Below are 12,618 nucleotides of genomic sequence, written 5' to 3'. Positions count from 1 at the left end.
ATTTCAAATCTCACTGTATTCTAAACAATGGAAATACTGAACAAATTTGCCCAAAAAGCAGCAGAAATGTCTTAACCAGGCCCAGCCAAGGAACAGAGAGAAGCAAAAGAGCAGCAAGAGAACAAGGTGCAAGGTGAAAAGTTTAGATGATTGCATTCTCCATCTAATAATCAAACAGGACAGAACCTTGCTGGCTTTAATACATGCTTTGTCCAGACAAAGAAATAAAATCCACAGGAATCTACACAAGGGTTGAGTTTTCAGTGCATGAAACAGGAGCACTGTACAGATCACACAATGGCATTATATATGCAAATATTCATATATTTAAATTATATTCTTAAAACCAAAATATGAAAGGAGAGCTGGCTCACCTCACCACGATAGTTTGCTGCATTTAGGGTCACAAATTCTTCATTGTAATTCTCAGAGAAGTTAAGAGCATTCACCAGATGAGCAGCAACATGTAAGACTAAAAACACAAAAAAACTGAGTAAATCTGTAAACAAGTGCTGGATGCTCCCTGTGGCCACCCAGATGCCAAGATATAATCACATCACCTGCATGAGATAAACCAGGGACTCAGAAATTCTTAATTATTCTTCAAGTTATAAATATTAATGACAGAAGGCAGTACGCATTTTAGGATTTTTTTTTTAATACTACAGTGATGATTTCTGTACTGCAATGCTTCAGCTGAGAGACAACATTCAAAGGTGTCCAGCCAAGAATATTTCCTCTTCACCAAAGAGGAAATAGGGTAGCTGCCTCCACTGCTACTTACCTGCTCCTCTGCAGGTAAGTCTGTAGTACCCTGATTTTTTCACTCATATTCCTTAGGTACAATGAGGGTTCACTTGCAAGGGCAGATTTTGACCTGGTCTCACATACCTATCTTCTAAGAAACTGGCATTTTAAGGAAAGGCTTGACATTAGAATGTATGCCCATGTGTTTAAAGCAAAAAATGTACCAAAACCCACACACATTCGAGAAAGCATTTACAATCTAAGATGAGCAAGCACAGAGCAAGACTACCCCCAAATGTACTGCAGCAGAAAAACCACAAAGTGCTGCACCAACGTGCTTCCAAAAGATGTTGATCCTCAGCACAGTGAGATCTCACCTGAAAAGATGCATATCGTAACACCACATGTCACATGGAAAGTTTTGCTTTTATCTAGCAGCCTTCTGGTTTTCTTGCTGGCAACCTAGTAAGAGAAGAATTCAAGTACTCTCTTCCAAAACAAAGCAAAGAAAAAAATACTAACAGCAACTGTGGTGACACAATAGCAACTTCATTAGTTTTAACACCTTTGAAAGCTTAGTACCTAAATTTAAAAACTACTGGATTATGCCAAGGAGACAGTTTTGAGGACTTAAGGAAAAAAATCGCACAGATATCAAGAGTACATAATGTACCTCCTGGCCTTAATATTTAGGAATTCTAGCACTACTTGTGAAGGCATCACTGACTCTTTTATAAGCAAGATCAAAAGGAATGGTCTATTTGCATACATACGTGCATCTACAGGCATCAAATCTTATAGATATTGTCACATGATTAACAGAAGTCAGGGGTTCAATTTGCAACCATCTAGCAAACACAAATGTTCCTCAAAAGCATGATTTGTACTTCTGTAAAAGCAACTGGTGAATCACAAAGAAGCTAAACGTTGTCTCTCCCATGATAACAAATGTATCAGGTTGGGTATTTTTATAGAACATTCTATCACCTCCAGTAGGACACTTGTGGTCATGCAGAGACAAAGTTGGGTTTACTCCATTGAATTCTATCAGGAAGCACTTGAGAGGACACATATATCTCTAATATAAGAGTTTGGAAAGACAGAGGAGAATTTATCTGGTTACAGTTCCACAGCAACTCCCCATCCTTCAAAAATGCACTGAAGAAACCACCCTCTAAACAGGTCAAATCAAACCAGACAAAGCCTGTCTTCAAAGGAGTCATGATGTCTGGTCCTTGCACCAAGCAAGCACATAGCGTAGAACAAACAAGGATGTAACAGATTCTTTTTGTATTGTTTTTATACCTAACAGAGAGCAGGGCCCTCTTCTCAAGCACTGCATTCCAAGGACAGCACTCACCTTCTGGGATCCCCGCAGGAAAGCCAAGAGAACACGGCACATGGGGAGCAGGACCAGGCAGCAGTTGAGATTGAGGACAGATGCCGAAGCTCTGCTAATACACAATCCTAGCTGAACAAACATTGTAAGAGTTAGATTATGGACAGAAAGGAATGGTATGTGCATCAGTCTTGTCTCTCTTTTACTCTGCTGTGAAACCAAATGGTTCCCATGCTCCCTGACTCATCAAAATAGTGAGGTTTCATGATGTGCTGGAGAAACCACGGCACACACAGCATGCTATCCTGTCCTCATAGGGAAGGAAACAGCTCTCATCTTTGCATCAAGAAGTTATTAAAAATTAACTTTGTCAACAATAAATTACAATTTTTTACTGGAAGATCCAATATCCTCATCAGTGCTCAAAGTCACATGGAACAAAACATTTTAGACAACAGTAAGTGTCCACTGAGAAATTACCTGAAAGCTTCAACAGACATAACTAAACAAAACGAGTGATAAATACTATGATGACACTATACAGCCACTCGAGTATAATGATTTTTCTGTTAAGCCACAAAAAGATGTAAAAAAATATTGATTCAGTCAAACTGAACTGGTCATAATGTTTCAAGAACTGTTGTAGAATTGCCACGAAACTCCTCATGCATTCACATTATGCAATGCCATATTTGGACATTAAGAAAGTAGGTTTTCTTCAGTTTAACTGCTCAGTAGCTGGGAACTGTAATGAAATCTAATTGCACTAATGCTTTCACTGATATATTTGGAACTTACATAATTAGAAAAAAAACACTTGTCAAATAAATGAACAAAGCACACATTCATGTCATAAACCTGTATTTTTAATCTTATTATACTATCTCATTCATTTATGATTTTAAGAAGTTAGCAAAATGCCATTGTTCTCCTAGTTACTAGGTTGAATTACCATTTTGCTAGCTTATATAAAAGATGCTTTTAGACTGTCAACAGATTTCTGGAAGGAAATTTCTTATACTGTTCTCAAAACCCCAAGTATTTCAACTCCTGAATAAATTAGTAAAAAAATATTATAATATTAAAGATAACTCAAATGCTGCAGGAGCTTGTGAATGAGGTGAACAGGTACAAATTATCTAACAAAAATTACTTAAGGTTTATTACCTTTTCCAAATTAAACTACGTAAAAAAATGAGCTTTTTTTACTTTCTCTGACACAAAAATTAATCTGCGCACCATCGCTTATATTCTTATCTTTGTTATCAAGAAGAAACAAAATTTACAGACTTATGTTTGTATCACAGAAATGGATGAATATATAAGCTAGTAAAAACAGAATAACGGCATTTCAGAATATCTTGCAAGATCTGAAGCACAACTTCAGGACTTAAGGAAAAAAGTTTCTAAGGGTTGAAAGGGTTTCTAAACACCAGTACCATAAAGCATTACAACTTCCTGCTCTCCCAGTTAGCAACATCCATGTACCTCACCTGCTCTGCAGCACACCTGGGCACAGCACCAGGAAGCAAACAGAAGGTAAAGATGTTCAATCTACCTGAAGAACAAAGTTCTGCCCCTTGATCCTTTTTCTCTTCCAGCTACTTTACATTATTTAGTTAGACCTGAGTGCTAGGGACCTCCTCACCAGACCCTACCAGCTCCCAAGGAACAGAGCAGTCACAAGGGGACCCTCTCTCAAAAGCTGCCCATGAGAAGTAGGAGCAATTACCTCACAAAATGTGCTCTACCTTGTTCTCTACCATGTAAATGTGGGATTTCCAGAAAAAAAATCCCAGGAACAGATCATCTCCAACCTACTGAATGATAAGAAATAAGACTAAAATGAGCCATGTCACTTAGTTCTTTCCCACTCTCCAGATGTCCTCCACTATTTCTTCCAATGTACTGTTAGTCCTCTTTTTCCTTACATAAAACCTCCCTTGCTTCAATTTTATCTGTTGCTTCACTCTCTGATCACTTGCACAATGACATTTGTTTCTTGCTACTCCTTCCTCATAAGCCATGTTCTTCAGATCTTAGGCCATCCTGTCCTCCCCACTCTAGACTCTCCCAACTGGAAATAACCCTTGAACAGACTGGACTTAATGAAAAGAAAAATGTCTCCATAATGCACTGTTTGCATATACAACACTGTCTCTATTTTATTTAAATCCTCTAAAGTGAAGCTAAAAATGAGCTATACACCTCATTGAAGCAATAACTTCAGAAACATGGTCATTAAAACATATAGGAATTTTTACTGAGGCTTACTGATGTGCTACAGTAGTGCAGTGATTAAACGGGCATGACTTGAAAAACTCAAGAATTATGTTAGAAATAATGTAATGCAAACTTCAGAAGCAAACTGAATCACTTTTGTAGCTGTTGATTAATACACAAAATCTGAAAAAGTTGCAATACCATTAATGAGCAGTTTGAAAATTTTAATAACTTCTGTTGTATGGCCTACATGATACATCACTACTTTCTCAAGAATTTATGTTGTCTTTGAGTTTAAATATAAACTAGGCATGACATCAATTATCCAAGACTTCCTTTACCAAGCACAACAATTTTTCTTACAAAGCTTTAACAAAATAATAGTTTGGTCTAGAAGAGAATCAATTCTACACTGAATAGTGTTAAATAAATGAAATAACTCCTGTCGGAGTTCAAGAAACATTTGGACAACACTCTCAGGCACATGGTGTGATTCTTGGGATGCCCTGCTCAGGGCCAGGAGCTGGACTGATGGGTCCCTTCCAGCTCAGCATAGTCTGGGATTGTAAGTAAAATGCCAAACAATTTAACAAGTATGAATCACAAATGATGTACAGAAAAGGCTATCCTACTAACCCTCCTTTGTTTTTCTCCAGTATTAAATAAAGAGCAAATATTCATTCATAATGCAATTACTATGGAAGAACGTCCTTACATTCATTATAATTCAACACTATCAACACCTGTACATACAAGAAAAAAAAAAAGAAAATAAGAAAAGAGAGACCAGCAAGCAACTACTTACAGCATTTTCAAAGAAGTATGATTCAAATATTAAAATATTATTACCAATGGTTCATGTAAGGTTTTATTCTGAAGAAAAAAAGTTCAGCAATATTTCCTGCAACAAGCCCATGACTGATTTGCAAACAATGGGAAATACATTTAGAAATTCTCAAAATCAAAACTCTTTTTCTTCTTGCCTGAATTTAAGTTCGCTCTTGATATCTAGCCAAAAGCTAAAAATATTACCATGAAACTAATTCTTTCCAAATGGTTTCCAAGAGATCTCTTTCTTAGCTTCCTTTGCATTGCCTGGGAGGCATAGTAACAAATTAATACAGTACATTGTTGGATTTTTAAACAATAGTAGAATAAAGGATGATTTTTGCTCCAAGGCAACTCACTGGGTCTAGAAGGGAATATATACCCTTATTAAGTAGTTAAGAAATGAGAAAAATATAATCCTATTTTCTTCCTGAAGTTTTTACTGTCTTAAAAAAAAAGTTATTGCATGTTAGTAGCATGTGAAATTTCTGCAGGACCAAAAAGAAAAAAAAAAAAAACCCACACACAAAATCTCCGGTATAGTATACTGATATCTGATTTCATGGAGGGGCAAAGAATCATAAAGAAACTAAAGGATTACTCGAATTTACAGACTAAATCTGTGGCAAAAATAGTAGGGAACTATCCACAAACTCAAATCCTAAAAACTAGGTTAGATTTTTCCTATAGACAAGCATAAAGGAATTGCCACCTTCTCCAAAGCAGCATAAAAGAGCCCCAGAATGTAAATTCTCTAGTTATCCCTGTCTGATGTACAGTCCACAGAAATCCAGATGGACTCCTGGCTGTGCTCATACAACATACAAAGTAGAACAGAAAAATGAAGAGTCAGTTCTCATTGTATCTTGCTGCCAGCAAGACTGAAAATGAGAAAATTAGCTTCCTCTGCTAGGAAAAGGAGCTTTGTCTGTTAGGCAAATGATTTCAGTATTAGATTGAGGGCTGAAGTACCTTACTGTGTACCCCAGAATTCCCCAAAGTTCATAATTTACAAATACAGAGATTAATGTTACCTGCAACTGCCATGCACAGAAATCTGATATTTTATACACGGTTGTAAAATTAAGATTTCAACAATATTGTCTTATCTCACCTTTTAAGTCAATCTTTTATAAAAAAAAAAGTTAGAATAATGCAAACTCTCCCACAGCTGAGAGTGATGTGATTATGTTTCTCAAGACTTCACCACCTACAAGCAACCACCCTGAACAGGTCATGGTGCAATAGAAACACCACACTTGATGCTGTCTCTTAGATTTCTTTAAAATTTTTCAATCTTCTTTGGTTCAGGGCACCCTGAAAGGTTCTGGCAAGACTCACAAGCCACATGCTGCTCTGTAGACACAGGTGACAGACCACCTCCCCAGATCAGTACTAGAGCAGATAAAGTTGGTTATTTTCCTAGGTGGAACAAACTGTGCTGCACAACATGACTCCTTTCGACCCAGCTTCCTTTTCTTCATAGAGTACTCCTTCTCTTGAGCAACAGAGCACTGATAACCTAAGATGAAGGACAGAACTGAACTGTATGTACAGCAATTACTCCCCTTAGGCCTGTCAAATCTGGCTGGAGATCTAGCAATAAAAACATGAAGCAGCAGAAAAGAAGGAAAATGTGAGTGTAGGGGAAACCTACCAGAACATGTGAAAACGTCTACGAAAGTTTGACTTGGTTTTGCTCCTGAAGAATGTTTCAAAGAAGGACTCTGTAAATCCCAATCTCATGTACTTCAACTCTTTAAAAATTATTTTAAGTGGTGCAATATTTTTTAATATGTATGGGGTATCTTCCCTGCACTGCTGTGAATCAGTATTCTCCCTGTTCACTTGTAACTCATCACACAGGCATTCTTTGAAGGTTTTCCATCTCTTCTTGTCTACAAGTTTAGGTCATGTTTTTATAAGCAGTGCCTTTGTGTAGGAGGTACTCCTTCTTCTGCTTAAATCAGTCATTCAAACTGAAGAAAACAAGTAACTTAATCTTGAGTGCAGTAAGAGCTTCTAACTTCTCTGATAATCTCCAAGCAAAGGATCAAGATACACAACTCTCCCCAATGCTAAAATGTGGGGGGTAAGCAGATTCCAGCGTTGTTGCACAACAACCAATGAAAGTGGAATTTGGTCTCAATTAGTGAAATCTCTGTCGTTACAATAAACTAGCAAGGAGAGACATAAAAGTTACTGGAACATATTCCAAGCAGTGAATAAAGGTGACAAATGTTATGCACAATACTGCACAATAAAAAGGTAGCTGTACAGATAAAAAACCGAGGCAGCACTTTTCAGCCCCATTTTCAGTTATTCAGTCTTTTCCCAAAGAGATCCTTCTGACGATGCATTTTCTTCACTTTGGTCTGAAACCCAGAAGCTTATCTCTTGCATTAACATTTGACTGCATTACAGCTATTTGAGCAGGGACAAGAGAGGGAATGGGGAAAGGGAGACTCTTCATGCCATGACAAAACGAGCTCAAAGCTCTTTCTGCTCACAGGGAACTCAAGCAACAGGAAACAAGCATTTCATTCAATACTGTTAAAGCAAGACTTGAGTTCTGTAAGGCCAGTACCAAATTTATGGCTGATTTTTTTTTTGACCAGGCACAATCAAACTTGTTAGACAAAAATACAGCCAAGCTAGACTAAAGAGAGAAATCCTGAAGTCTGTGAAGAAGTCGGTCTGGACAATTTCACTGACTGAGCGGACCAAAATCTCCAAGAACAAAGATTTTGGAATCAAGTAATTTAAGACTCTCCCCCTTCTGTAACTCATGCCTACTACACATTATAGCACCTATCATGAACACAAAGATAGAATATTCCCTTCCTCTCTGCCAAACTCTCTTATAAGAAATTCATGTCTGTGTGGGATTTCTACACGGGCTTTTCTTCCTTAAGCAATGTAAGACCACAAGTCAACACTTATGAAATCATTAAAAAATTAGGTTCTTTATCTGAAATTTATCTGAAAACTGGTGTTTTCCAACCAGTGTGAATGAATGCATTCATACAGTAAGACTATGACCTGCAGTGTTCCAAGCAATTCAGTATTCAAAGAGATGGTTCATCAAAGCAAAAGTACTGGAAAGGGATTTACATCCACTAGGTTCCAGTGAACTTTCACTGCAAGTATTATGTAACCACAGAATTATTCTGGTTGGAAGGGACCTCAGGATGTCTCTGCTCAAACCCCCTGTTCTAAGCATGCTCAACACCAAACTCAGATTAAGTTTGCTCAGGGTTTTTTTGCCCAATTAGGTTTTGAGAACTCCCGGGGATAGAGACTGCACACTGAAGAGTTCACGATTTCATCAACAAAGTCAAACTGACCAAAGCAGAGATGTTTGACACAAAATAACACTAAGTTTCCTGGTACATAAAGATTGATCAACCTCCTCCTACCATGTTACTGCCTTCTACTTATCTGTTCTCTTGGCACTTCCAGGACACCACCACGCTTTTGGTGCCTTTTCATACGTGTAGAATTAAGGATCAGTAAGATTGTTATTGAAAGACTGAGTGAGAGTAAAGTACCTAAAAAATTTGAAATCCTGTCCTAAAGTATCTTGTTCAACATCACAGAAAAGGCAATTGGAAAAGAATAAACCTAAGCCTTATTCTTCAGTAGACAGCTGAAGGGAAGTAAATCACTTCAGGGACCACTGAACAAGAGACCAACACCAATCTTTCTCTTTCTTCACCTCAGAGATGGCATAAAAATATGGCACAGATGAATATACCCAGAATATTCAGTCCAAGATCTCATTTCATATCACACTCTGATTTCCTCCAGCAACTCTTCTTGTTCTCCGTTACTTGGTAAATAACAAAATTACCTGTGGTAAATTTTTCCATGCTGCAAGTGCAGAAGTTCTTAAGGTAATTATAGCCTATTGTAGCATACTAAGAAAGAAAAAAAGCCAACTCCTTAGGAAACCTCACTGAAAAAAACAGAAGCTTTTTTAATTCAAAAAGTGCCATTCCTTTTGGGCAACTTTGTTAGCTCTCTGGAAAAAGGAACCAGTAGTCATGGAAGTATCCATTAAAGAGTTCAATCTGTTCACACAAAAAATATCAACTGTTGAATTAAAAACGAAGAATTTAATTTAAATCTCAAAATCTTCAGACACCAAGAAATGGCACAGAGGCTCTGCAAACCACTTACACAGGCATAGAACAGAGAAGATACTGGTTATACAGATGGGCCATGGGTCAGTGACTATATAAACCAATAAAGAAAAAGAAGAGGGGTAAAAATCCCTGTGCAGCTGTAGTATTGCTTATGCCATCTCCTGAAGAAACCAAATTGGGTTCAGTTTTCCCAGCCCTTGCAAAACAATCTCTGTGATTAATACACATACACAGATATAATAAAGAGAAGGGAAAAAGCTTAATTCACACACATACACAGATATAATAAAGAGAAGGGAAAAAGCTTAATTCTTATATAACAGAATTCTTAAATAACAGAATTACTCGGTTGGAAGAAATCTTAAAGATCATCGAATCCAACACAAATTTTAGGGTCCAAACCCTAACTTGAAGATATTTAGATGAGCTGTAAAAAGTGAATTGCAAGTACATTTTACAGTCTTTAGTATTTTCAAAATGTTAAAATTAGTTTTATAACTTTGATCAAAAGTATATTTTAGGCTTAGCTCTTCATTTTTAACCTTATTTTAGAAGTCCCTAAATTCTGTAGTACTTTTTCCCACAGTGGCAGACACAATTATACAAACTTAAAAGGATGACCTCCCTAGTCCTCATCTCCTGACCAATCTGTTGCCTGAGTCATCTCACAGGTTCTGAACACACATGAGCTTATTTTGCAAGTGTCTTCCACTTTAAAGTATAAGAAAACCAAAAAAAATCCCAACCAGATGATGAGCTGGTATGAGGCATATGAATAATCTGAATGGAGAGAAACTTGCTGATTGACACCAGCTGAAAACCCAGTCCAACATGTTACTCAAAAACATTTGCTTTACAAACAACCCATTTGCTCCACCAGGAACAAACACAGCTTCCAAATGGATACACTGGGATGCAAAGCCACTAGAAATCAAGGTGAAATTAAACACATTTTCATGCTTTTTCTGTCAAGAAGGTCACCACCATGAAGGATTTAATTATTGTCATTCCCTTCTTTTTTGCACTATCTTTGCTAAGATTCACTCTTGAACACATCTGAATCAACCATAAGAAGGAAAAAAAAGGAGAAAAATGTATAAACTCAACGTATTTCCAAGCAAGATCACAAAACTTTATGGTACTGACTAGTTATGACAATATCAGCCACGTGAAACTATATACCCTGGATTTACTGAAAATAAACCCCAGAGGCTCTACAGCAGATTAGGATGTGTATCATCTATGTTTAATCCCATGTCAACTTTGTGTTGAAATGCATTCCTGAGTATGACATAGTGTTACAAAGCATCATGTTATTCAGACACTTTTTCCTGGATTGTCAAATTCTGAGAAACCCATGGGCATTTTCCAGAAAGATGTTAACCCTTACTTTATGCCTTTTTAGACATAAGGTTTTTTTGAAATTACTACAATGGGCAATTTCCCAAGGCAGGCTGGTCTCCAAAGTATCTTTTTATGTTCATCTGCTTTTTTGCGTTCATCTGCCCTTGCTAAACCAAAACATCCGAATCTTCATTAAACCACCCAGAATCAAAGAACTTACTATTAGAAAACAAAAGTGAAGTTACATGCATTACAGTGACTTTACACAGAACAGAGGATCCATGAGAATGACAAAGACTGAAAAGAACTAAGACTTATTAAAAGAAGTCCCTCAGCAAGCACGTATATTACAATAACTGGATTGGAAAGAATTTGCCAACAAGAGTCCATAGCTTGCTAAATGCGCTGATGACGAAAAGTGGAGCTCCAGTCATTTGTTGAGCATGTCTGTGTTCCTGTGAGCTTGTCTGCTGCTGGGAACACCGGGAGGGTAGAGAAGAGGGAAAAGAATAGCAGTCCCACACTTGACTGGCTCTTTTTCTTCTTCACAGTGTTCACTTTCTACTCCTAAACGACTGTCAGAAGTATCCCAGTAAACTCTTACCTGATTTTTCCCCACTTTGAAAAGTTAACAGGTAGTTTGTGTCATTTTTGATTAGCAAATTCATTCTGCCCATTATCCCATCCTCGAACATCCCAATTTCCAGGGCAAAAAGTAATGTCCAGGTCACTCACCCCTAACATCTGATGCAAATAATAATACTGTAGCCCTTGATTATAAAGCAGGAAGGTTTTCCCGAAGAGCCATACATTGAGGGAGAGCCAGAAAAACTGAAATGAAACAGAAACAAGAGATTGTAAGTGAAAGTTACGAGTGCAAACTTCTCAGTGTTCATTTCATTTCATTCATAAAACTCATGGGTAGGTCTGTAGCTTCATAAACATATGTAAATGGAATGGAAAAGCAAACTTCATGCACATATTATGCTTTAAAGCATTAAAAGGAAGTGCCCCTATGTGGGAAATTTTCACTTTCATTGAACTTCACAAAACTTTTTCTGTCTCACGTCAACCGAGAGCTGGTAAAGCGCTCCCATACAAGACGCTATCCCAAATCTTTAGCTGGACGTTGCATTTGAGACTCAAAGAATAAAAAAACAACAACAAAGAGACAAAGGAAGGTAAAGAACATGACCTCCAAGAAGCTGCACCTTCTCCCCCAAACTTTCCCAAACAGAGCCTAACAAAGAGCAAGCACACGCACAGCGTGTGCCAGCCGGGCAGGGCACGGAGGCGGGCACTGTCCCGGGCCATGGCACCCTCCTGCATCCATCCCTGCCAGCCGCGCACCGGGACGCTCTCGGAGCACATCCCGCCCACCCGTCCGAGCCGGGGCACCCGCACGACGTCCTGCCCCGCACGCTGGGAGCCCTGCCCCGCACACCGGGACGCGGTTCCCCTCACGGCAGGACGCGGTGCCCCGGCTCCCCAACACTCGGGGCAGCCCCCGCCGCCTGCCAGCACCCACCGGCCCCTCCTGAGCCTCCCCCGCGGGTCAGCCCCTCTGAGGGGAGCCCCCGGGGCCGCCCCTACCAGGAAGAGGTGCTTGCTCCCCTCGTTGGCCAGCCAGCTCCTCCAGGACAGCGCCATGGTGCGGGACGCCCGCGGGGCAGGACGGAGGGTGGGGGGCGCCGGGCGAGCCCTCCTTTTCAGCCAGGCCGAGCCGCCCTCCCCTCTCCCCACCCCTCACCCCCCGCCCTGGCTTCCGGCCGCCGGGGCGTAGCGCTCCGGCCCCGCCGCGCCGCCGGCCGGGCCCCGGCTCCGTGCCGCCGGCGCTGCCCCTTTGTCCGCGGCCCAGCGCCCCGGGAGTCCCAGCTCAGCCGCCCGGCACGGAGCGGGGTCTCCGGAGGGCGCTCTGCCCTGCCCTGCCCTGCTCCGCCGCGCTGCGGTGCCGTGCGGCCGCTTCCTCGCGTCCCCCACCTTGGGAAG

The 12,618-nt window shown here is 39.8% G+C and overlaps 1 protein-coding gene across 2 annotated transcripts in view; it reads right to left on the bottom strand.

Moving 5' to 3' along the window:
• Window positions 1-12,332, bottom strand: part of NOX4 (NADPH oxidase 4) — a 110,484-nt gene extending 98,152 nt beyond the window's left edge. For both annotated transcript variants that reach the window (XM_064719192.1, XM_064719186.1), the window contains exons 1-5: window positions 12,223-12,332; window positions 11,365-11,460; window positions 2,108-2,218; window positions 1,125-1,209; window positions 375-472 (exon numbers count right to left, since the gene is read on the bottom strand). In XM_064719192.1, coding sequence (XP_064575262.1) covers window positions 375-472; window positions 1,125-1,209; window positions 2,108-2,218; window positions 11,365-11,460; window positions 12,223-12,279 — 447 coding nt within the window. In that variant the 5' untranslated portion in view covers window positions 12,280-12,332. The remainder of the gene's footprint in view (window positions 1-374; window positions 473-1,124; window positions 1,210-2,107; window positions 2,219-11,364; window positions 11,461-12,222) is intronic.
• Window positions 12,333-12,618: the final 286 nt, after the last annotated feature.

Source organism: Zonotrichia leucophrys, chromosome 1, assembly GCF_028769735.1.
Source record: "Zonotrichia leucophrys gambelii isolate GWCS_2022_RI chromosome 1, RI_Zleu_2.0, whole genome shotgun sequence".
Taxonomy (NCBI): Eukaryota; Metazoa; Chordata; class Aves; order Passeriformes; family Passerellidae; genus Zonotrichia; species Zonotrichia leucophrys.
The sequence above is the reverse complement of the archived record's forward strand: the minus strand, read 5'-3'. Positions and strand labels throughout refer to the sequence as shown.